This window comes from Ambystoma mexicanum, chromosome 8 (assembly GCF_040938575.1).
Source record: "Ambystoma mexicanum isolate Mex_15411 chromosome 8, UKY_AmexF1_1, whole genome shotgun sequence".
Classification (NCBI taxonomy): Eukaryota; Metazoa; Chordata; class Amphibia; order Caudata; family Ambystomatidae; genus Ambystoma; species Ambystoma mexicanum.
This window is the reverse complement of record NC_090929.1, coordinates 1404763702-1404790083: the sequence shown is the minus strand read 5'-3', so window position 1 is coordinate 1404790083 and position 26382 is coordinate 1404763702. Positions and strand designations below refer to the sequence as shown.

General features: G+C 43.7%; 1 protein-coding gene across 2 annotated transcripts in view; it reads right to left on the bottom strand.

Annotated features, from left to right (window-relative positions):
• Positions 1-406: 406 nt before the first annotated feature.
• Positions 407-26382, bottom strand: part of LOXL4 (lysyl oxidase like 4) — a 321773-nt gene continuing 295797 nt past the window's right edge. For both annotated transcript variants that reach the window (XM_069611542.1, XM_069611543.1), the window contains exons 13-15: positions 9153-9289; positions 3120-3231; positions 407-1665 (exon numbers count right to left, since the gene is read on the bottom strand). In XM_069611542.1, coding sequence (XP_069467643.1) covers positions 1595-1665; positions 3120-3231; positions 9153-9289 — 320 coding nt within the window. In that variant the 3' untranslated portion in view covers positions 407-1594. The remainder of the gene's footprint in view (positions 1666-3119; positions 3232-9152; positions 9290-26382) is intronic.

Here is a 26382-nt window from a genome sequence, read left to right as displayed (position 1 = left end):
AAAGTGCATCTTCTGAGCTTTTTGATTTGCGCTCATTTTTGAGAATCTGTCTCTATATGTTTTTTCTTTAACTTTGTTCATATAAGCAAATAGTGTTTTCTGTCACATGTTATTTAAATTGCAGTTCATTAACATGTTAGCATGAAATCTGCAGCATAGTGACGAGCCAGAAGATGGCAGGAAGGTTTTTGGTGGTTAAGGGGATTACCCCATTCTGAAAGTGCACCTTCACAGATGGAAATAGTTAAGCGGAGAAGAAGGGGTGTTGAAAAAGTTCAAGTTGCCTCCAAGCATACTACTGAGACAATAACAAACCAATACACCATTTTGAAAAACAAAATACTTGCCTTTGGAGAGAATTCCCTATTAGGAAAAAAAAAGTAATGTCGTTATTCTTCTTTTTGCATTTACATTTTCTTTATTGTTATTATTTACATTACTTCCAATGCTTGTTCCATTCCCCACCTGTGTAACGTCTTATTGTAAACATGGCCGCACTCAACAACGGCCAGGGTTATAGCAACAAAACAAAAAACGGAGCCACGCGGCGGGGTTCAGGGTGGTGTATGAGTCCTCTCCCAACCCCTCAGACAAAAAGGCACTAGACACGTCACAGTTTTACACCTCAGCAAACATTGGAAATGCTTCCTGTGGGAATAAGAAGGACACTGCATTGTTTTAGCAAAGTGACACAGTCAAAAAAGTGAACTGCACCAGTGAGACTAAGTAAGCAACATGTAGGCCCAGGCAGGGCAGGCCTTCACTGAGGATATAGGAAAGGACCACAATTCTCCTGTTTCCTCTGGCTCTTGCAACGTATTGAACGAGGATGTCATTCACATACAGTACAATGGCGGACATTTTACATCATGACCATAGGCATAATAAATATAAAGAGTGCACAAGTCACAATAAAACAAAAAGAGTTCTCTCAAATGCTCCCAATGTTGCTTGGATTTGTTGAAATTGTCTTAAAGCTAACAATGGAGGAGTATATTCTGGGACAGACCTTGAAAAGAACACACTTCGGCAGTTAGCCCTGTCACCTATAACGCGTTTTGAGGACAATAGAGGGGGACTGCAACCTTTACATTACATGGCGTGGTTCTTGCTAATTGCATATTACTATGTGTGGTGACACTAAAGGGCAGAATCCCCATGAACTCTGGCTTGATATTTGGTCGGAAATACATGGTTCCTCGGTTACAACGCAGGAGTTGATAATAAAAATGGAGCCCCATTCTGATGCAGGAGTGGCTCTGAAGTATCGCAGCTTTTACTTGGCGTGGTTGCCCCAGAAGAGATCTCCGTCAGCGTGTTCAAAAACATCCCCAGAACCGAAGACCTCCAAGCATTAAAGTGCAGCCTGCACCCGCACTACCTGTAGTCTGAACCACAGGCTCCCTCCTCCTTCAATGCATGTCTGATTGCGTGTTGGGCTCCTTCAAGTATGTTCTGAAAGTTTATTTTCTAATTAGCACAAGGTGGAAACATATAAGTCTTGTGTTTGAAGAAGGGGTTTAAAGGCAGTTGGTGGGGGTCCGTGTGACACACCAGCCGCCCTGCTCTCTTCTTTCAGTGGTCATTGTAGTCTCTACACCAGGTTGTTGGAGAGTCTCTGTTGATGCTCAAAAGCATCTTCCAGGTCTGATCTGTAGGCATCATCTGAAATGACAAATGTGGCACACTCAGATATGTGGGATTTCATATATTATGTGCAGCCATTTCAAACCAACATGCAGTCAATGTGTGATGTGAAATCCATGCAGAAACCTATGGTGAATGACATCAAGGAATACCTATGTCTGGCAGTCCACACACACGCTTCTAATTGTTATTCCATGTGCAACAACTGACCCAGCAACATCTTTTTGTTTACTCGAAACAAACGTATCGTTTAATTGGAAACCTGAACTTAGAATTGGTGGGACACCTTGGTTTAACATGGGATTGGACTCCTCTTTTGTTAGAATGGTTTAAAAAGATAAAATAAGCTGTAGAGGAGAATGCACAATTAAGCTGTGTGGACCCTGCAAAGGCAACGCCAACATTTGGAATGTCTGGTGGGATGGCTGCCAAATCTTGGCAGCTTGAGAAACTGGACTTTGTTGGGAAAACATGTGAGATTGGAAGGGTCTTCAGATCTTTGAGGAACTCTGCATTAATCTCCCAACACATGGAGGAATAGGTATGCATATAAAGATATACAAATCTGAGGTGATGGTGGTGGAGGGGTGCTATGCACACCTTAAAAAATATTTGACAAATTAGTGGGATCCTCGCATATAGAAAACACAGACACAAGACGGTAACCCTTTTTCAGCAAAGAGCACAACATACATGAAAATTCGAGTTCGAAAACCATCTTTACTTTCCTCTACACTTCTACGGGAAACCTTATTTCTGTGGCTTCTAAGAGTTAATACAAAGGTAGGAATTAAATTGGTAATATGCCCCAATACTTCAGGCCATTAACGCATAAGGTAGTGCCAAAGAGGGGTCCCATAGTTACAGGCCGAAGGCCCCGGGGTGCAGTCGAGGGGCATATTGCCATTAGGACCCCAGCCCGTGTGACCGGGATGCTAATGCTTTTTTTTCCTGTCAGCGAGGCACTTTGCGTTTCACAGCTGGAAAAAAAGTTTTAAAAGTATCAAAAATGTCCTCCACGGACAGAAAAACATAGTCCGTTTTCTGTTTCCGCACCGGCCATAGTAAACAAAGAAAATGGCCACCATGGAAAGGGAGAATGGACTACGCATAGTCCCTTCTCCCCTTCTGTGGCAGCCATTCATGTACATTGAGAAAAAAGTAAACAAACAAAATGGCCACCATGAAAAAGAGAGAAGGGACCATGTGTGGTCTGGTCTCCCTTTCCATGGTGGCCTAAAAGAAAAAAAAGAATAACGAAGACTGGCGCTAGGGATGCGCACAGACGTGAGCAGGCTTACCATGAGGTAAGGCTCGCAAATGCACCAATCTGTGCGCTTCTTTCCTTCAAAATAACCTGCGCCGTCTACTAATGACGAGTATATCCATCTATCCAGCATATGGCTCTTACAGCAGTACATACACTGAATTACTTGATAACAGTCACTCTTGCAGCTTGCACCATTCCTCACCCGTATGACAGCTGTGCATCCAGATGTGATGACCATCGTATTTACACCGGCACTTCATCACGTTGTTAGTAAAATCGGACTCCGCCATTTCAAATTTAGGGTTCACCACCACCTGCACAGGAACAAGGAGAGTGTGAGAGCAACATAAATCCCCGGAACAGAGGACGCGCATAAAAGGGTCAAAGCAGAGAATATGGGGGGAAATTGAAAGCCTGAAATGTGAACTGCTCTGATTTAACCGCAGCCTGAAATAGATTTTTATGGATGTTTACGAGGCCTGCCTGCAGGCGAGCCACATGAGAATATATATCATTGTGAATCCGGACTGGCATAAGTCGCCTGCGTGTCCAGCCTAAGTATGCCTTTGAGTTTTATCCTGACACGCAATCGCATCAGATGCAGCATGAAATGACGGAGGCGCGCTGTTAACAACCAGCCGGCGTGCTGCTCTATTTGCAGACAGCTTGAGCATATGTTTTTTGAATTGCATTTGTAGGACACGCCATGTTAGGGTTGACCTGTCTAGGACTGATAAAGAGCTCAGTAGTAGTTTATGCAATACCTGCTTGAAATGTTCCCATCTTTGGTGTCCTTAAAGACCCCGGCCCCATCCATTCACACTGCTCATAAGCAAAGTACTCAATGTGTGATATGATCAGCATCTGAATTACATGGTGAAATGGTGCACGTGCAATTCTACCCGGGAGCTCATGCTGACCTTTGCGTACTGGAAACGAAATGCGTGAAAGCCATTCCCAAGGCATTTATGCATTTCGTTTCCGGTACAACGCATTTTCCTTTTCCGGACGGTGCAAATGCTGTGGATTCCTATGGAGTGCCCTGGCTCTGGCTTTTTACTGATGGTAATTCTGCCTGATCATGGGTTGCAGTGTTAATCCCCATCAGTGGGGTCCCATAAGACTGCATTGAGGATTTTTGCGCATTTACCAAGGGCGGTAATTCCTCCAGTGTTAAATATTCAATTTTTTAGAGAAACCATGGAGGGAAAATCTCCAACCGAATACGGGAGATTTTTCATTAGCCACTTCCATATTCCGAGTATGGCAGTGTGGTAAAGGAGGGGGGTCATTCTGTTAACACCATTTTCAGTTTGGGCTATAAGGCAGCGCTTTAACGCCACCTATAAACCAAAACTATTACATTTGGCACATGAGGGACAGAACGCTTGTAGGTGTTGCTTCATTATTTGGCCACCCATTGACTGCCCAAGGTCATGGTAATCCCTATGGACATTCCCACCTAGTTCCTGCCCCTCCCTGCTCAAAACACCTCTCATTAGACCTTTTTGAGTTTGTTATAATCAAGACTTGCCATCAAACTTTGCATTTGAAATGCCTGACAGTGTTTTCTCAAAGTAGTCTTCAGCAAATTAATGACTTAATTTGAGTTCTAAAGGCACTCCCGTAATAAAAAATGGCTGAACCAGGTCTGCCTTCAGCCACTTGATTTGTAAGCAGTATGCGTGTCCTTCACGGAAGTCCTATTAAAAACAAGCATTGGCAAAGCCAACAATTTTGGCTTGTGTAAAAGTATTAGGCATTTGTCAGGCACTGCTATTAGATGCCCAGGTACTCACACCATTTTGCACCTGCCACCAACAACATCCAGTTAATACCCCAACGCAGTGCCTGGCCAGAGCCTTTCCCATGCCTGCAGAAAAGCCCAAACTGTGCAGCCATACTCTGAATGTGCCCCACAGTCTATTGTGTGGCACAGGTGCCAACATACTATTGAAAGGCACTTGTATAATTTCACCAAAGTAGTAAGGGGACCAGAAGTGACACTACATGCTCTCTGCCCCAATGACATCACAAGAATCAATACATTTTGTATGACCATAGGTAGACATATACAAGCTGTACACATCTCATGGGCTTAAAGGTTTGAAAAATTACAGATAAACATACATTCGCATATAAGAACACAGATTCATTAATTTCTCTGTTTAATATTTGAATGTACTGTGCCATAGACAGAATTCTTTAGGTGGATTGACATGTTTTTACAATATCTATTCATTTTTTGCTCTGTGTTTAAACAATATCTTACCTTATTTTTAGACATTGAAAATATGTATTAGGTCTGATGGGCCTGTGTAAGTTATTGTGATGGCCTGACAGTGCGTTTTGATGCACTGTCAGGCCACCAGTTACATATGTAGGCCCTACAATTGAGCTTTATAGACCTCCAGCAAGGGTGTTTAACAAGGTCTTCAGGGCCCACATGGCTCTGAGAGCCATGGCTGATTTCAGCGCAGTGTTCCATGATGAGAGGGAGCCTATGCTGACAGCCATGCAACGCTGGAAGCCAACGCTGTACTCCCTCTCATCATGGGAGCACTGCCCTGAGAGCCATGTGGCTAGCAAGCCTGGTGGAATAGTAAGGCCTTCCCTCATTGGCTAATCTCTAGTTCATACAGATTTTCAGAGCCATACCGGCTCGTATAGCCTGGAAAATTGCCAATGAGGGAGTGCCACGTCATTCCCCCCGGGACATCATTTCAGTTGTTTCTCTAAATGATTTAGGGCGTGCTCTGCAGACAAATTCAGTATGGTCCCTTAAAAGAATAGTAGCCCTGACAAGTTCTGGTACTCTGCTGACTGAGCTATATTGTCTCAGTGAACATGTAAAAGGCTTTCTCTGGGGGGGGGGCTGGTCTTGTTTCAGTGTTATAGCAGGCCTACTGCTACTAACTTTTCACACTTACCACCAGTTGCGCCTTTTTTGAACTAGGGGGACCTAAATGCACATTTCTAATATGCAGGAAAGACAGAGTGCAGCGAGGGAACTTGAACCAAACATGAGGGATTTGGGCAGGTTCTCCGCCAGAGAAAATATTTAAAATAAAGGGTTAAAATTTAGCATTTTACAGCACTTTCTGTGAAAATTAGATAAAAAGCTAGACAGTTTGCAATCAATGTTGTATGGTAGCACATGAAAAGAACAAATAGACGGAAGTCACCAACCGCATACAGGACTATTTTCAATGCATTTTAATGGCTTTGCCCGCAATTTATGTCAGTAAATAAAACATTTTCATGCTGGCTGTTCCCATACATTACCACATGCCAGTATTACCACATAAGGACTCTCACCCAGTAAACAATGCCATGCCACAGAAATAAAGTATATCCAGACTGGCTATACCAAGATAGCCAGGGTACAGAGTTATCACACTTATGTTTTCTATTACCCTTGATGTAAAGTACAAACATGCCATGATACACAAAGAATACATGGCTAGACTGGAGCCAGCAATGTTATCCAGTCTAGCCACGTAATAACACTCATCATGTTTGCTTTACCCTTAATGTCAAATAAAAAGTAACAAATGCCATGCCACAGTAAGAAAGTAATTGCACACTGACACCAAAGGCTACGTTAGCCACTTAATAACACTTTTCATGTTTGCTTTACACTTGATGCTGATCATGCGTGTGCCCCCTGCATAGCATAGAGACGATCCTTGGGCATTCAGAGTAATGCTCTAAATACCTTTGATGAGGGAGACTATTTGATATTGAGTTTCTTGAATCTTTCCGCTGCTTATAACATCCATGACTATTACATCCTATTTTGCTATCTTTCCAAAGTGATCAGGGTGTCAAAAGCTGTTTGCCTCTTTTTATAACCATCTCCTGCGTTGGTAGACAATGAGGGCTTGAATCTGATTCATCACTGGTAACTTGTCTTGACCATAGGGTTCCTGTCAGTCCCGTCTAGCACCAACTTCTGCATCATGGAAGAATGAAATGTCATTCATACCCGTGTGAAACTACGTCAACCTTTAAACTGGGTGTTCCTAGCTTTATAAATTCAATGTAACCTATGCATTCCTAGCTCCATACATGTTTAAAGTCTAAATAAGTGAACCAGAAAGTCTTCAAGTACAGAATTTCTAGTACAATTATTATGAAATGAAAGACATTATATTGCCTTTGCCTACATCCAGATTCTAAAAAGAACCAACGCTAAGATGCTTTCTGGCCTAACTATGGCAAGAATGTACCTCCTGTGTGAATGGCAATATACCCTGCTTTAAGCATATTCGCATTCAAAGCAGAAAGCGATACAGTACGTGACGTCCCTCTGCCCACTAACCATCATAGACACCTGAAGTGGATCAGGCTAGTTTTTTTAAAAACAAAACGTCTAGTTTACCAAAGGCTTGCGTGACAGCCATGTTGGGACATGGCAATGCATTGTTTTCGGGTAACTTGCTAAAGCTGATTCGTGGCCTGCATCATACCAACTTTAGTCGCAGTCAATTAAGGGGCACATTTATCTTCCAATTTCCCAGAAAGCTGACACATACAAAGAACAGACAGTTATTAATTGAGGGAATTAATGAGTTATTTGCCCATTGTTATTTATTCTGTTAAATCCAAAGTGTGAGGATGTATAAGCCCTATGCATACCCTATAGACTACTCAGGAAGAGGACATCCAAATCCGAGTGTCACCCACTAATTAGAGACCACTCACTGCTGCAGTACCTATAGTTTAAGAGTGCCGGAGCAAGGGGCAACCTACTTGCTTCTATTGGAATCATGTTGCTGTACATACCATCACTGCTTTAAACAAACGTGAAGACTTTCTAGAATTCATGAAATAGAGCTGGGCTCATCTACCCACTGACCTATACAATTCAGCCATGTTTGTAGGCTATCCATCTTGCCTTTATCCTCATTGGTCCACCGGATGCCCTTGGTTTTCCTCTGTGTACATGTGTATTTGCATTGAAACTCGTGTACTCCATGCAGTGAGAGTGGAATTTTACTGCCAAAGAAGCATTTTTTTCACTGGTGGAATTAACGAAAATTCAGAAAGCACAAAAACAAATGTTACCCGCATGTGCTATTTTTACCATTGGCAGTATTTACCACTAGGTATTAAACACTGAGGAAAATGCAATACTGCCATCAGTCATATTGAATACAGATACCACTGGCATTACCACCCAAAAGTTTGGCATATACACTGGAGTGGCAATTAACCACCTGCTGTATATCTTCTGGAATTAGATCCTTTATCTTCTAAAATGGAAGTGTTTCAGTGACATCTATCTGCCATGTTGTCTGTTCCCGCATTACTTCAGAAAGTGCTGAGTTATAACTCTTGCAAGTTATCTTTTCAGTAAATACTCATCATCTGGTGAGAATTGGCCACTCCATTGGTTCCCAGTGGATGCAAGGATTAAATTCAAAAACCTCTGCATCGTCCACAAGGCTTTCTGGGGCCTGGGTCCAAAATACCTTCAGCTATCCCTCCGCAAATACCTCCCCTCTCGAGCTCTTTGCTCCTCTACCTCTAACTCCCTCCGGGTCAATCGTTTTTCAAAGAAACGTGCTGGGGGTAGATCTCTGTCCTCGGCTGGGGCCTCCCTCTGGAACAGCCTCCCTGCCACTCTAAAACTTGAGGAGAACCATCTCCGGTTCCGGAAGCACCTCAAGACCTTCCTCTTTGCTTCTGCCTTCGCCCCCCCTCCCTGCTGATCTGCTCTCTCTTGGCACTGTGCACCTAGCCACCCTCTGTCCCCTGGGCCCAGGTACCTGCTCACACTGCCACCCTCCTGCACTGCCTCCCGGCCACCCCTTGCACGTGGGACTGTATCTGCACCCATACAGCCCCCCCATTTTTATTTTCTTCTTTTTATGCACTTATCAGACTACCCAGTCTGCTGCCTTAAACACAGCACTTGCCAGTTGCCGGCTGCACTACTACTGTTTATTGCCTCAATGTTCTATTTATTATTTATTCTGCTCTCCTCTGCTCCGCACCTTCCACTCTCCCCCTTCCATGCACTTTTTCCCTTTTTCCCTTTCCCATGCACTTGCGCGTTCTCAATGTCACTGGGCCTAGTAAGATCGTTGTTGTGTTATGTTCTCCCGTGTTCCCCTCCCTTGCCTAGTCGCGCTCTGAAACACTTGTGTACGAGTGCGATACAAATAACATATCATATGATATCATAATGGAAGAATTAAAAGAGGGGCAGCAAAACAATGGCACTTACTTGGAAGATGTAATCACCTGGGTCGACATCCGTGATATCCACCCATTGGCAGTCGATGTCATGGCGGTATGTGTCCCAGCAGCCCACTGTCACACCCTGTTCTCCAAAGTTAGCGCACGCATAGCGCCTCTCCATACCTGAGTGGACAAGAAGAGACTATGTTGAGCATGACTTTGGTACTCTTCCAATCTCTAACTCTAGTCTGATGCCAATTGACAGACAAAAAGCAACAGGAAATTCTAATACATATATACTTTTATACCTGTGAAAACATTGTCCTTCCAAACTTGAAGTAACAGAACACTCTTTAACCCAAAGGGATATAGTATAGAAAAAAGCAATGAACATATTAATAAGTTAATGGAAACCTGCCTTGCCGTTTTACCATTACGTTCAATGCAACATTTTTATTTGTATCTATAGTACATAACTATGATGATCATGTTTATCCAGATGAAATCCATTAAACATAAAACTGCAACTTGAACAGGCATACAATAAGGTCAAAACCACAATACAAAATCACTGACAAACAAATGCAGCAATAAATCAAGGAGAATTGAATCATAAACCTGTACAAAAACATCTAAAAATACATACATATATCTTATCCAGCAGCACATTTTCATCGTAGAAAATGTACAAAGCCGAATAGTTAACAGTGTCAACCCTCTTCTGAGGTACATGCCTGCATGTGTACCTGCTGAGAAATGTGACTTTCACAATAAGCCAAATGTATACAGTCATGTGATCCACCCTGCCCGCAATGCAGACATCGACTTGTTTGCTTTCAGCAAAGCTAGCCTGGCCTCTGGAATAATACTTCTCTGAGTGAAGAATGATGGATTCACCATCTATCCCCAGCAAGGCATCAACCCTTCTTCTCCACTCCAAGTATGGAGTCTCAGACTGACACCTTCAGCATCTCACACAGCGCATCACGCAGTGCATCGAAACCCTCACGAGGTGCTGCCTCATCATAATACCATAATGGGATCCAACAGGGATCTCACTCTTTTTATTTAAATGTCTGACTGCAAGATGTCTACAGGCTATGACGAAGCTTGTCATTTGTTGACTGCATCCAAAACACGGACACAACAAGGATTTTTATAAAAGATCACGTTCTTTGCCAGAACAAATATAGATTAAACAGCTAAGCAACAAAGTTATACATTCTATTGATATAAAGCTAGAGGCCAAAGGTTTGTTCCACAAAATAAATTGCACAGTGTCCTGTATGTTTAAGTAGAGGGTTTCCAAAAGGAGAGGATGTATTCATCCTGCTTTTCAACATTAATAAAAAATCTATGTTGAATAGGACCTCTTCCTTGGTCCACCTTCACGGCATCTCCTGGCGCCACTGCAGTACCGTCTGTCTCCACAGGCAAGATGGCAGGTATTCAGGGCGGGGCACCTGTTCTAGGTTTTAACTATTGTTAAAACCTGCTCTCTGCATCTCGTGGATGAGATGCTCCATCAGTGGCATAATGTCCCCCAAAAGACGTTCACTCTGTCCTGCAAGGTGAGATGTGCATTTTATCATACACACCTCCCAGTTCTGCACTTCTAAATTGGAAGCATGCCTGCCCCATCAATTCGATATTCCGGGAGGTAGCTATGAAGATTCCATCCAGTTACGTTTTTGCTCACCAATAGACAATTAAACGGCTCGCAGTTGGAGGATGGCCTGACAAAGAAATGTTTTGCTTCTCTCACAAGCTTTCCACTGTGAATGCCACCTGACATGATGTGCTGTCCTCCCGTTAACACAGGAAGAGCAAAAGGAAGAGGTGCTTCATTCACTTCTCAAATTGAGGAAACTGCCTGACCATGCCTGACTCTGCCATGAGTATCTTCGTGTCAACGGGCAAATGGTCTGATATTTTCTGGAGGCTTAGAAGGCTTCTTTTTCCAATCATAGCGTCCTGGACAGTATCTTTGCCGATTAGACAATTGAGTGTGTCCACCATCACCCTGTATACCAACCCTACATTCTTAGTAAGGAATGGACTGGATCAGTAGGCTGCATCAAAGCCCATGCATTATAAATGGCATTGTCAATCGCTCTGGTTGCTCCTTGGGGTCGGGGCCAGGCGACAATACTCCAAAGTATTCCTGGCTAAGAAGCATTCAGGGGGCTACTAGCCTGTCATCAACCTCAAAGGGTTTAACCAGTTAGTGAGAATCTTAACTTCAGGATTGAGATGTCCAAGACAATACTTCCTGTGATCATCCAGTGGGGGCTTCATGGATTCATCAGACTTGGATGACCCATCTATCTGCGTACCTGTTCTGCCTTCAAATGAAGCTTCCAGACGTTTGCAGTGGTTGGAGATATGTTTCAGTTCATGGAGCTAACCCCTAAGGCCTCCAGGGATAGAGATGGTCTTCTAGCTTCCGTTCCAGCGTGGCCTTCTGTCCCACCTCATATTGTCACAGCCACTGAATATTATCAATGTGAGCATAATGGAAATCCAGCCATTGGGAAAGTATGAGTATCAGGAGTAGGGGTACCGTGCACATGTTAAAGGGTATAGGGAAGTACAGACTACAGGACTATGCATTTACTGATCCTGGGAAGTGCATGCTGTACTTACCTGCCACCGTTATGCTTTACTGTATATGCAGTTGTTTAAATTAAGTCGCTTGGCCACTCAACTTGAAGTTGGCAATCAGTTTCCAAGTAGCGGGTATGCTTTGACCCAATGGAGCATACCCCTTTGCCGATTAATGTAAAGGCACACGTGTAGAGTGCTTTGTTTGTTTGTTTGTTTGTTTATTAATTTGTAGGGCGCACCGAACCCTTAGGTAACTGGGTGCAATAAGGTACAAAGGATACTTAAAGCTTGGTTACATATTAAGGAAAATACAATGGGGTACATTCATAGAAGGGATACAGTAAGGCAGAGGCCGGCTACAAAGGTGCAGTCAAATACAAGTGTAAATACAAGAGGTACAATGAAATGCAAGAGAAAGTTCTGGAGGCTGGTACATGGGTACATATTGGTTAGTTGTAAGGATCATACATCATTGGAACGTAGCGAGTGGAGGGTGTTACGCCTAAAGCGGTGATAGGACTGGTTCATTCTGATATCAAGAGGGAGTGCATTCCAGGACTGGGCAACTTTTTATAGCCTAAATCTAGGTATCTGAAGGCTGTACGAGTTGGCCGCTCTGGAGAGACGAGTCAACGTTCTTCTGACTATTCCCTCCGTCAGGTAGGAGGGGGCTGCGTTATTGAGGCACTTAAATGTTAACAAGACTGTTTTGAGTAGGATTCTGTTGCTTATCTTTAGCCAGTGGTGTTCTCTTCTCATATTGGATACATGTTCTCTATTAGGTATGTTCAGGGCAGTTCTCAGGGCATTATTTTTCAACGTTTGGATTTTGTGTGTGATATATTTGTTGGTTCCCATGTATTGGGCGTTACAATAATCCAATTTTGACAGCATTAAGGCATTGGCTTTGATGATGCAGCTGGCTTGTTTTAGAAATGGTCTGCATGCCCTAATAAGCTTGCAGGTGTAGGTGGTGGATGATGCCAGGGAGTTTACCTGTTTCCTTAAGGTTAAGGTGGAGTCCAGATAAAATCCTAGCGTTTTCACTTCTTTAGCTACTGTGATTATATTACTATCAATATTGAAAGCAGAATAGTTAGAGTTAAGTTTTTTAGGTTGGCTGCGGATCCAAGAACTAAGATCTCAGTTTTGTCGTCATTCAGGCGGAGACCATGAGTTGCCACCCATGCCTGAATGAGGAGGTATATCTCATTTACCAAGGCCGTATCAGAGACAAAGTTGCCCAAAAGGGGAATGAGGATCTGGGTGTCGTCTGCATAATTCGTGTAGGTGACACCCAGCCTGTCCAATTTGTCCAATAAGGGCTTGGTAAATATGTTATACATAGTTGGCGAGAAGCAAGAACTTTGTGGTACACCGCATGTTGTCTGGATCGGATCCGCTGAAGCCGATGTGGAGAAAACTCTCATTGTTTTGTTATCTAAAAATGACTGGACCCAGGCTTTAGCTTCACTTGAGAAGTGGGCTGCTGACGCTAGGTGTTTGCACAGAGCTGCATGGTCCACCAGGTTGAAGGCTGCTGACAGGTCAAAGGAGGAGCAGCATGGCAGTGTTTCCTTTGTCGCTGAGCTCGTCAATTTGTGTCTTAAGGTAAATTATTGTTGAGGTCTGAATCCAGATTGGCGGGAGCCCAAAAACTGGTTAGCTTCAAGATAGTTCTGAATTTCTAAGTAGGCTACTCTGTCTATTATCTTAAGAAGGAAGGGTACTGTGGTGATGAGCCTGTTTTTGGTGGGGATGGACGGGTCTAGGGTTTGTTTCTTGAGGAGAGGTAAAGCCCATGATTCTTTTAAATTGCTTGGGACAGTATTGGTTGAGAAAGAGGCAATCATTAACTTTGAGATGAAGGGCGCTAAATCTCTTGTAGCATCTTTGATTAGTTGGGCAGGGCAATCGTCGCCCTTGCAGTTAGATGGCTTCAGAGATGCAATGACTTTCTCAGTTTCCAGTATGGATATTTTGGTAAATTTGAACGGTACTGGATTGGGCGTGTCTTTATTGGGGCTGATGAGTTGCGGTTCGGTGGAGGGCATGGAGGCTTTTTTTGTGCAATTTTAATTTGTAGTGTTGTTATTTTGTTGGCTAGGGCGTTCTAGATGCTGGTGCACCATTATTTGTCTTTAGGTAAATTGTCTGTAGGGGGTGTGGGGGATTCTAGCTCCCAAAGGATCACAAACAATTCCTTGGTGTTGGAGCTGGCGTTAGATATTCTTTCATTGAAAAGATCTTTGTTGGTGCAAATTATTTCTTTTTTGTAGGTATTGGCAAAGTAGTTTAACTGCGACTTGTTTTCATCTGAGGGGGAGTGTCGCCACAAGGCTTCTAATTTTCCTTTTTGGAGTCTTAGTGCTTTAAGATGAGGGGTAAACCAGGCATTGAGGTGTGCCTGCTGTCTGCTCTTACGTAGTTTGAAGAGGCGCAATGGTGTCAAAGGCCTTGGTCATAGTATTGTTGTAGAGCTCCACAAGGGAGTCAGGATACAAGTTGCTTAAGAGAGTGTTCATGGAAGGAAGGAGGAGGGATAAGAGTTTGTCAGGTGTAATGTTTTTTTGTATGTGTTTTCTTTAATGTGGCTTTATGTGGTGTTCTTTTAAGTGGCATTCACTCTCAGCTATCTGGGCAAGTAAGGACCCACATGAGGCATGTTGAACTATGTCCATGTTTCTATCAGCAATACCCAAATTCAAAAGTATAGTAGCTAGATTGAGAGGGCTATATAGTAGAGGGGGAAATCGTTCCAAGAGCTATAAGGACTTCCTCAGGGCATGCCTGGGGCCTCATTACTCCTCTTGTCAGGATACAGAAATTGCTGTTGGCAGTGAGGTGTTAGGGGATGTCAAAAATATGGCATTCACCCTTGCAGTGATTTCCCCAGTCGGATCCCATGGTGTCAGGCAACAATAGGTTATTCCACCCCCTTCTCTCTCCTTCAGGTTTCTTTAATCTGGACACTAAGGCTATCCCATGTGATGATGTCCCATGGCTCCCGTCCCGGGAGGATAGCTCAGCGGCAGCGTGCGCGTCTTGGAAGCAAGACGACACTAAGCAGCAACAGGTTCGATCCCCGGGTCCGCGCTTAGAAACCTCCGGGTGTTTAAGCGCGTTATAAATACGTAACTAAGACAAAAAAAAAAAAACAATTACGCAACTAAGAAAAACAAACAATTCCTGTAACAGCGCCTCGATGCCTGCGGGCTGTGTGAGCGCTTTATAAATGTAAAAATAAATAAATGGCTGAGGCTTGGCGATGAGACTGGGGAAACCTTGGGGGATGGATGCCAATATCAGCTCCAGAATGTAAGACCCAGAGGAGGTACCTGGAGTATGCCCCATGATCCCAGTCCATCAACATCCTTAAAGTTATCCCTCACTTCTTACACCCTAACAACTCTTGTAAGGAATGGCTAAGTACACCTGGGAGGAAACATAATGGCTTCCTTAAAGGACACCCCTTAAGAAAGAAAGGGGAAAGGAACTTCATTCCCCATTTGTGTACTTAAAGGGTCTTGGCTAACCCTTTCATAGAGCTATGGCATGGTACCCCAAATAGTCAGTCTTGTTCCACCACATACCTAACCTGTATTTATGTCCCCACCTTTGAGCTTAAAGAACCCTTTTTGCTATAGGGAAGCAGACCCTCTGGTAATTCCCGAAAAGGTGCAAGACTGCCTTTATATTGGAAAACTCACAGGAATGCTGGCAAATTAATATTGTGGACGTTTTTTTCTAGCACTTGATTTTGAGAAACAGTGATTGGTCTCCAAAATTAGAGGACTGTGGTGACTGCCAAGGGATGTGACCCATGCCTGCAAACACCCTTGGTTGTCCACAGCCAAGAATAGAGACATGGTTTACAAAGTGACAAGAATGCGGAAACGGACCATGCGTATCCATTCGCGAGACCTCTTGCTGATGCAATTAGGCATGTCAAATTCCATGCAGCTTTGAGCTCTCTTCACTTAACTTCTTGGAATGATGCAACAGTACACAGCACACTCACAAATGCAGAGTACGATCCCGGACCATCTAATTCCAAGATGGTGCCCGAGGAAGATAAAGCTTCAGAGAGCAGAACCACGCAGGGCCCTGCTCGCATATTCAGTTCAGTGGGTGATCTTGTAGTTCAGCAAAGCCAGCACCATTGACAATACTTGCTTGCAAGGCTGTTGGTAGTTAATCACTTGAAAAAACGGAACACTTGCACATAAGTGTATGACATGGAGAGGCATGATCAAAGGATTGTGGGAGTTAGGCGTTGGAGGTGAGACGATTTAGGCAATGCATTCCTGAGTGGCAAGGAGGAAAGTGACAGGGAGGACGATACAGCAATCGAGGAAGAAGAGAGGAGCAGTTTTATAGGACAGAGGAGACAATCAAGAGAGGAGGGCGGTAAGTAAGTAATAAAGGGGGAGAAGAGGAGCAGTTTGGAGGCGAAGAGGAGATCATCAGAAGACAGAAAGGAGGAGACAGAGATGATAAAGGAGGAGTAGAGGAGCAGTTTGGAGTGGAGGATTGGACCATCAACAAAACAGACAAGAGAAGGTGATACAGAAGAACGGGAGGAGCATTTTCTTAGGGCAGCCAGAGATCATTAAGAGTTAATGTTAATGTTAATGTTAAAGGACATTTGAACTGCGCACAATCACCACCGAAGTGGGCCCCTTGTGCTCTTGTGAAGTGAACTTACGAATTGAGAAGAAAAAGGAGAGGGAAAGGATCATTTTGGAGAAAAGAAGAACATGAACATAGAAAGGAGGAAAGGAATGGAGAGAGGGTGGAGACATTAGTAGTGTGGAGGAATCAGTATCTGAAAGAGGATGAGCAAAGATCACTGATGGAATAAGAGGAGAAGATGGGATCACACTAGAGCACAGCAGAATGTCAATAAGGAAAGAAAGGAAGAGAATAAGCCAAAGGTTATTGAGAAGAGTACAAAGCGAAGGTGGTAAGAGAGATACATCAGAAATGGGTAGGCTTAGACACTGACAAGTGAGGAGATTCCTGGCTTGGTGCAGAAGTCAAACTAATGGACATCTCTAGCCATCTGCCAGGAGGTTAAGCCTAAGAGCCCGAGAGTCTGCCATGATCCAGCAAAGGATGTCACAGAGACTGCTGCCTAGACCCTAAACACCAAATGACATGGTGGCAGCCCCTTCTACAATATACATATAACATCCTGACCTCTATGAAAGCCAAGACATCTACAGCTACTACCAAAAATGAAGTGCATGGCACTTAAAACTCCAGAGACTGTAAGTGACAGTATGCTTCCTGCCAAAAAGGTGTTACTTAAAGGAGAGAGGGAAGCACTGGGGACTCTGGCCCTGAAGAGTGTACCATGTGCTGGATCCTTGTTTAACATCCTCAGCTAAACCTAATTCCTAAGCTTTCTGTTACAATAAAGACCTATGAACCTTATTTTTTGTTTCTAAGTTTTATTTTGATTCCTGGCCATGACACCCATTAAGCTCTTGGCCTGGCAAGATAGGGCATTGGTTTACAGGGCCATGGCCTTCCATGGAATAAGTGATTCCAATACAGAAATAATGGCATCCAGGAGTTAATCTGCATTTCAGAAATGATGTGGTCCCATGCTATTTCATGTCCTGTCCTCCAATTGTATACTTCACTCTTTTTTTGTATGTGGGGTTTCAGGTCTTGCTGCCCCCTCTGTGCAGGTCCCATGGGCTGGCAATTCAAGCATCCTGGGAACCAAACAATCAGAGGCTTAGTTAGAGCCTCTCCCTCATTCCATTTCAATTACCATTTTATTAAATACATTAAATAGCTTGCGACCTATGTTTGGTTTGATAACTTTACGGTCATCACCCATTAAGCCCTTTTTCCCTCCGGTTGCTTTCAAGTAATGTTGTTGTATGCTCTAAGATTAGGCTACAACATTTTGAAGCTTTTCTTTCCTTCTTATTTACAATGTTAAAGTATGAGCTTCTTTTCAGACTTGAGTGTTCATTGTTCCTGAGGTTAAGGGTTTCAGAGGTTCTATCGCCCTACCCTTTCCCATTTCTCATATTGGTGCTCACTAGTGGGTTCAGTGGCTAGATAAGGGAAGGAAGGTGGAGGTGCACCTTCCTACATCGTCTCCTGGTTATAGGATAAGGTGAACATTCGTACAAACAGAAAATGAGTTAAAATCAGTTTTGTTCGAAAGACAAAAACACACGGTGAAAGCAGGCAAAATGTGTGTAATATGAATGTAATGGGCCTAATTGGCAGGATTGTGTTGTATTATTATCAAAAATGAGGTTCTTTCCCAATTCCTTCAAAATAGTGGTGTGCACTTGAAGCATCCTTAAGGCAACAGGTAGCAGTCCCCTAAACACCAAGAAAAACTGGAACAGAAGATAGACCTGGAAATCTATTCTAGTAGTAACCAGACTCTACGCCCTTTTTTCGACCTAAGATTCGCATGATGCCCTCTATTAGCAGGTCACACTAACTGCAGCCCAGGTTGAGAAGGCTATTCAAAGGCTGGATTATGTAAAGTAACTCCCATAAGCACCCAGCCTCAGCCCAAGAGGATTTCTGGCTCACACTACTGGAAGAATTCCCATGAAGGTCCTAGCAGGACCTGGAAACCTCCAGGCAGTCCGGTCCAGGGCTTTGGCTCCCATTGCAGCAATGGTCGAATTCCTACCCTCATTTAAAAGTGCACCTGCTTTCTTCCAGCTTTCCCTTCTATAGAACCAGGCCTTTCGTGGGCCCAGGTTCAACATGAAACTGTGGAAGGCTCAAATCTCTTATCATGCTAAGCCATACACAATATTTCTGTCCTTAAGCAGTTTGCACACAAGCACAAGCCTAAGGTTTGTTCAAGTATACCATTCTTGTGACAAGTATGACATATATGAGGAAACCTCACTTTTCAGGGATTTGCAAACATGACCGATTGGCATTTCTGACATGCGACCCCTCCCAAAGGTTGCTACTGAAAGGATTTTTAGGGGTACATATTGCATTTACACCCACAAACACACCTTACAAATATGGCAGACACGTTCTGCAGAATTCAGTCTACGACCCACCACTATTTCATCAGAGATCAAATCTAGATTAGTGGCATCGAATTGGTAACCCATCTCCTGGGATCGCTCTCCTATACAGGCATTCAAAACATTCCGCAGAAATGAATAGGGAAGCGTCTATTCAAATCACTCCTTTTATAGCCCTCTGTAATCCAGGTGTCTACAAGTAGATCAAAATAAAAGTGTTTGGACCTATTCTATGGCAACTTGATTCCCCTTCATCACTTTAATCTCACAAGCCCAGCTCATGTTTGCTTCAAATTGAGCAATGCAGACGCACTGACCTACAAGGTAAGACTGTTTCAATGTATTCTCCTACAAAGGTCTCTTGATATTATACCCTTCTCTATTGCCCTATCTCACGGCACTGTTTAACGTTTCTCTGCAAACCTCATCCTTGCCGTCCTCTTTTAAGCAGGCCACCATTCTTCCCATCCTTAAAAAAACCCTCTCTTGACCGCTCTCTCCCTTCTAACTTCTGTTCAATATCACTTCTACCTTATCTCTGTAAACTCTTGGAACATCTTGCTTATTCTCAATTCTCTTCTTTTATTACTTCTAACTATAACCTTCCCCACTTTCAATCAGGTTTCAATCCCTGTCACTCTACTGAGAATGCTCTCCTCTTTGTCTGTGACTGACTTCTCTCAGCAAGTCATGCAAAACATTCTCCCCTCTTGATTCCTCTTGACCTGTCTGCTGCCTTCAACACTGTAGATCACTCTCTCCTTCTTTCTTCTCTTTCCTCTCTTGGATTCTCTGGGTCTGTTCTTCGTTGGCTCCAATCCTATCTGTCTAACCACACTTATTCTGTTTCTTGGACTGGCAAATCTTCCCCCACTCTCCCACAGTGTCCCCCAGGGTTTGGAATTGGGGCCACTACTTTTCTCGCTCTACACCTCTCCCCTTGCCCCTACTATTTCTTCCTTTGGTTTATCTCACTATCTCTATGCTCACGATACGCTGTTCTTTGTTATCCTTTTCTGCTTTCTCCCCTTCTATTCATACCACTCTGATCTCTTACCTTCTGGCTATCCAATCTTGGATGTTAGGTCACTCTCTTGTCCTTAACTCTTCTAAAACAGAGGTACTTTTCACCTCATCCATCCCCATCCAATACCTCTTGCCTCCATTTCTTTTCCTCCTTCCTTACTTCCTATTACTCTTTCTGCACGCAATCTTGGCGTGTAACTTGACTCCTCTCTCTATATCTCCCCCATATGTCTTCTCTTACTCGTTCCTCTAGGTTTCATCTGTTTAATATTCATGAAGTCCGACCTTTTCTCACCATCCATGACTCTAAATTGTTGATCTCATCTCATCGCTTATCTTTTCCCGTCTTTCCTATTGCTCTTGCCTTCTTTTCGGGCTTCCTAATTCTCGCCTGTGCCCTCTTAGATATATTTATAAAGCTTATATTTCTCTTCTTTTCTCACTTGCCCCACGTGACGCTGCAGCTATTTCTTGCCTTCATTCTCCTTAAGTTCAACTTCCTCTGTCTTGTCTTTAAATCTCTTCACAATCTTGCTCCTTCATATCCTTCTTTTCCCCGTGGTACTTTCCTGCTTGGTCTCTTCGTTCCCAGTCTCAATTCCTTCCAGCATTTCCCCATCCTCCTTGTGCCAATCATGCTTTTGTTCCTTCTCTCTTCTGGCCCTTCTAACTGGAACACAATTCCCCTCTCTTCACTTTTTTCTTTCTATTCTCTCATTTACTATGGCCTTAAGGCCCATTTACTTTCCCTGTAACTTTTTGGTTCCCTGGTTGTATTATCATTATTACTGTACCGCTCTTTGACCTCGTTGTTAAGCGCTTTGGTGTAAATCGCTTCATAAAGCAACATAAAATACAAAAATACAACATTATATTTTGGCTCCTTATCACTGTGTCTCGCAGCAGACGTAAGGTCCCAATTTACTCTTTTCACCCTGCATGAGTGTCAAGTAAAATTGCTTCAGCTGGATTCCTGACTTTCTAAGATTGTCCTTTAGTTTGCATGGCTCTGCATATGATTCACTCTACATGAATGCTGGATGTAAAGTATAGCGGAACCCTCAAATATACACTGTTGCTCTAGCGAAGCATAAACTTTATCCCTGCTACCTTTCCTCCTATAGCGCTGCACCCTTATCATACAGATGAGTCCCACAAAAGATTCGGACCAGCTGTTCCATAGTCTCTACCATTTCAAGACCATCTGCACCTCTTCTCTATCCACTTTTCGTCTGTTGCTGCTTTTCCTGAACAAGTCTGAACAGTTCCTTAAACTAAAATGACTGCTGCATGGGCTGCTAGGCTCCTTTCTTTCGTCTTCTCAGACTACAGTCTTCACAAGGGCCATCCTTCCTAAAGTGCTTTGGTGCAATAACAAAGGGCAGGAGGTGCTATACTAATCCAAAATAACATAACATAAATCTCTGCGTGTATGATATATGATATGACAAGTTATTTATAACGCGCTTAATACCCAGAGGTTTCTAAGCGCGGACCCGGGGTCGAACCAGTGTTGCTCCGTATCTCTTGCTTCCAAGGTGAGCATGTTGCCACTGAGCTATCCTCCCGAGACTAAATATAGGTAGCCAGCCGTGGTAGTTCTCCCCTCTTCGTGTCTCTGGTTTGTGGAGCATTGGTTACCCCTGGTTTACTGCTCCAGATTCTCATAGTTCCACTATATGAAGGCCAGGCTCAGGGTTGGGTGAGACAAATGCATATGAGCCCTAGTGTACAGCTAAACCAACAACAAAAAAGTAGACTTCAATGGGAAAACGCATCAGGATGTGAGGCTTAACTTGTGTACAGTGAAGGGGCGAATAATAAGAGAACCTAATGCCCCAAATCCAAAGTCCAATCACTAAGCTAAATCATAGGTTCTGATGGGCCTCTGCACCCAGACAAGTGTCGTTTGGATCCCTAACAGTGGCAGGGTAATGGCAAGTGCCCTGGCACACTTCTTTGTCTCTGCCTTGACCACTGACCTTGACGTTGAATATTCTCTTGGCATGTTGTAGCCTTGAAACTCATACCGGTTGCAAGCCTAGAATTGTTACGCCTCTTTCCCCAGGGTTTCTCTGAATGTTTCAATGGGGCAAAACCTATGGCTTCCTATCTTGCTGTAGCGCTTTGATGATCTATTACGGTGAAGATCTGTAGCTTCCCCTCTTACCTTATGGGTCTTTTTGGTAGGGCTTTCTCCCACCCCACCTAGGTGCTCGTCAGACTGCAGTCATTGCAACTCCTCCGCCCAGATGCAAACTTCTATGGTTGCTGTTGGTGCCTTTGCAGCTAACACCAGTATCTGGGCTACAGCCCCCTGTAGATTACTCTACAGCTTCTTTACTCAAGGCCTAGATCCTGCCAGAATTTGGGCTCAGGCTCCCAGCAAGCTTTCTAATCTAGTTTTCCCTCACAGCCTGGCCTGTCCAACAGTGCCACATGCACCTGTGTTACAATATGGCATGTCCCGTTTCGCCACTTCCGTTTCCGTCTCTCTAGTGCTTCTCCCCCTCTCCTCTCTCTGCAGCACAACTCACACTCTGGAATGCTGACCTAACAACCAGAAAGCCAGTAGACTTTTGACTCCTTTTAAACATAGGTTTTGGTGTTAATTATGCAAATGGTGTCCCCCGTGGCCATGTCCCCTTCGCTGGGATGGGTCTTGATCGGCGTACTCTCAGATTCATTTACCATCCTCTGTTTTGCCTTTTTTTTTGTTTTGTTTTATAGTTTATAAGTATATCATGTATATCATGTACAAATATACATTCATTATATCTAAGGCATAATGCAGTAATCCATTGACTACAAAACCACTTAATGATCAACAGTTAAACAAATGTTGCTATATATAATAATTAAGAAGATTCAACTAGAATTCTGATTGGCTATAGAAAGATTGTAATAAGGCTTGCTTAAACCAAAATGAAGTATAGCCATATTTTATGCACAATTTAGTGTGGAAACAATTCTGCGTCCTTATATGTTGAAATGGGGGAGGACAACGGCCTCTGCCCCATCCACTGCACTCTTAACATGTCTCTCCACCATGTTAGGAACAGGCAGCATTGTCATGGTGGCAAGGCACTCCAGTGCTAGTTTTGGATATGGTACAGGTAGATTTGCTCTCTTGAAAACAGCCTGTTCGTGTGGATCACCTTTTAGTTCTAGGTGGTTTTCTCTGTTGCTGTGTGGATTTTATAAGGCTCCACTCTGTAAACCATGCCAGGTCTTGTACACCCAGGGTACGATCTCTACCAAGTCCTGCACTGGCAGGGGATCTGCAGTCAGGACCTGACACACCATGCTGTCCCTTTCTGCTAGCTCACTCATGGATATGGTGTACTGAGGCTGCTTTTCTCTGCGTTTGCTCCCCTTGAGCTTCTTCCCCTAATGTAACGCTAATGTTAAACACATTCTCCCACTTCTTGTAAGAAACCTCTCTTTCTAGAATACATTCGTCTCTTCATGTACACTAGTGTGTTGATACCCCAGGGTAGATTTGGGGCTCTGGGAGATCCCCTACATACCACCTTCAAGGAATTGCATCACATAACATGTGGCTTCCTTTGGTCCTCAAATATCCACAGTCAGCCTCAATGGACGATTTAAAGATGAGTTCCCCCAGTGGTGGTGACTCAGTCACCTTCATTACTTGCTATCTGCTCCATGCTGTCTCTTTTCCTACGGTATGTGGCGTGCTTGCACGGTAGCACTGCTTGTTATACCCTCGATAGGACTGGGTAAGGACTCGGGCGAGGACTGGGAAGGGGGTGCTGATATCTGGATTTCTTGCAAGTAATCTTTATTGTAGTAAGTATATTCCTCATTACAGTACTTACTAGCCATTCATGTAGTCTAAGGTATTCGTATTTTTTTTAAATTAAGATTATGTAGAAGCAGATTAGAAAAGCAGAGGGCACTAGAGGAACGCGATTATGCATTCAGATGAACTTCAACCAGCTAGCAATGCATACCAGTCAGGAACTCGAATCCAGATGTAACTAAACTCCCGGGGGTCATTCACAGAACACATTTTAACACAGGGGATGAGATGCAGTAACACATCCATTCACTTCTCTAAAATATGTAGGGCATCAGGTGTTGCACATCATAGATGCTCAGATTCAGATGCCCTCCCAGCACCCTCGTGCACAATGGAGCAAGCCGGGGGGGACGTTTTTAAACATTATAAAGTGCTTACCAGTTCCTACAGGGGATGCACTTTAAATGAGTAAAAAAGAAACACAAACTCCACAGGCACCTGTTGTGCAATGCATGGAAGGGTCATTTCGGACTCTCCTAATGATGATTTTGTAAACTGGCACTACAGTGTGTTGTATGCAATTGCCTTCTGTCACTCAAATAGGGAGAGCTATCTGTTTTGTTTTTCTCCTCCACAGTATCACTGGCATGCACAGAAGGCATCTTGAGACCTTCTTCCACTTGTATTGTCTCCTCACCTAGTCCAAATGGCTGTTGCACATTATATGGGGATGTATTATCTTTTTATTGCCTATCTCACTTTAATCGAGATTGCTGGGAAAATTTTGTATTAATGATAAAATACCAGGGTATACGAGGGAGTGAGAGAGAGGTAAAATGAGGGGGTGGCAACGTTCCTTAATATTCTACTCACTTTATATTTTAATTATTACTGGGAAAAAGATATAGAGCTCATTAATGCATATAAGAAGTAACAAAAACACTGCAATATAATCCTAATACTTTACAATTGGGGGGACACCTCTTTACTCAGATGTCATGATCTAGCAAATATGTGATCCCAATATTCCCGTTTTCCAGCTTTTCCCGTCAGCACCTCTTAGACAGTGGCTTTTCACAGGTACAACTCTCTCTAATTGCCTTCTTCCATTCTTGTGTTGTCAACACATTTCCTGTATACATTGGGCCTCATTACACGTTAGGCACTAAGGGATTACCGGCACCGGTAAGGTCACCGAAGCCGGTAATCCCTTAGCGCCCTACTACGAGGTCCCTCAGCGGGTCCGGTCCTTAACGCCTGGTCTGACCAGGCATTAAGGACGGGACCTGCTGAGGGACTTCAGAGCTAATAAAGGTACCGCAAATTGCGGTACCGTTATTAGCTCCTTCCCCATTCCCATTGAGCCCTATGGGGGCTGAAATGGGAATGGGGAATGGTATTTGGAATGGGGACTTACCGGGTCCTCCAGGGTCGGAATGACCCGGTAAGTCCCCATACCGCCTACCCGGACCCGGTATGCGGTAAGGGAGTAGCCATGCCGCTAATAACGGCATGGTTACCTCCTACCGTGTTATGAGGCCCATTTTCTCATAATTTGTTTGCATGCAGTGACAACAAATAATTCTCTAGTCTTTTGTTCAACAAATTTGAAGTTAGTCTTGTGTAGTCTACACCCAGCCTAACTAATTTAGCTGATAAGGCAATATCTAACCCTTACCCTTTTGATGTTTCTTATACCTGTGTTCTCTCTCTCTCTCTCTCTTTCTCTCTCTCTCACTCTCTCTTTCTCTCTCTCTCTCTCTCTCTCTTTCTCTCTCGCTCTCTCTCTCGCTCTCTTTCTCTCTCTCTCTCTCTCCCCCCCCTATCTCTCATCTAATAATGACCTCCAAATATGTGTCCACCTACAGACTACAACTTCTGCTCGTTCCTTCTCCACCCCTTGTTGCAATTTATGGTAGAGCCGAGATTACAATGCTGTGTAATTATCTCATTGTGGATTGCAGGGACCAGGGACGTCTGCTCTATACATCTCTGCGAAACAGCACATAATTTGTAATATTTGAAATCTTGTGTCATCATACCTCTTCTAATGTGTCAGTGCCTGTATTTAAAAGCGTTGGCCCATCCTTGCAAGCCGACTTACTGGGCCCTTCTCCAATTGTTATGGTTCCCACAATTAAGAGGGAAGCCAGGGATTGTCTTTCAGCAGACTGTAAGAACGAATACGTGGGACTTTTATTTTACTCCTAATCCCCTGCCCATGCTTCTAAATAGGAATTTAATATGTTCAGTTAGGTTTTATTTTGGATGGCAAAATGTATACAAAAAACCTGCTCTCTTTCTTCTCTAGTAGGGCCACTAATAATGCTTGAATATTATCACCACTAAGCAGTGGGGGATTTTTTCCTGTAAACCAGCTAAATAGTAATTTAAACAATCTGGCAAATTGAATTCATCCTGTAAGTTTCTCAGGGGCAAATTAGCCATACACATTGGTGCTTTTAGATTCTGTCTTTGTGACTGTGCTCTCAGCACCCGCATGTAGGCATAAAGCCTATTTTATATTAGTGCTGAGTATGTGTGCCCAACTTTCATGGGTTTCGAGGTGCCAACTAGAGCATCATTTGTGCTTGTCGCACGGCTCCCAAAGAAATGCTGGGATCAGCAGCTAATGTCATGAACCACCAAATTCGCCCCTTCTGGACTTCATGGTCCATGATGCACCGCGACATGAACTCAGTGATCCTTCCAACATGGCCGACAGGCCAGAAACGCTGTGCTCTAGCCTTTGCGCGCAACACTCGGCTTACTAGAAAACAGGCATGCCCCTGCGGCTCTGCGCGTCTCAATGCAACTGCTTGGAGTTGCTAGACATATGTTTCTAG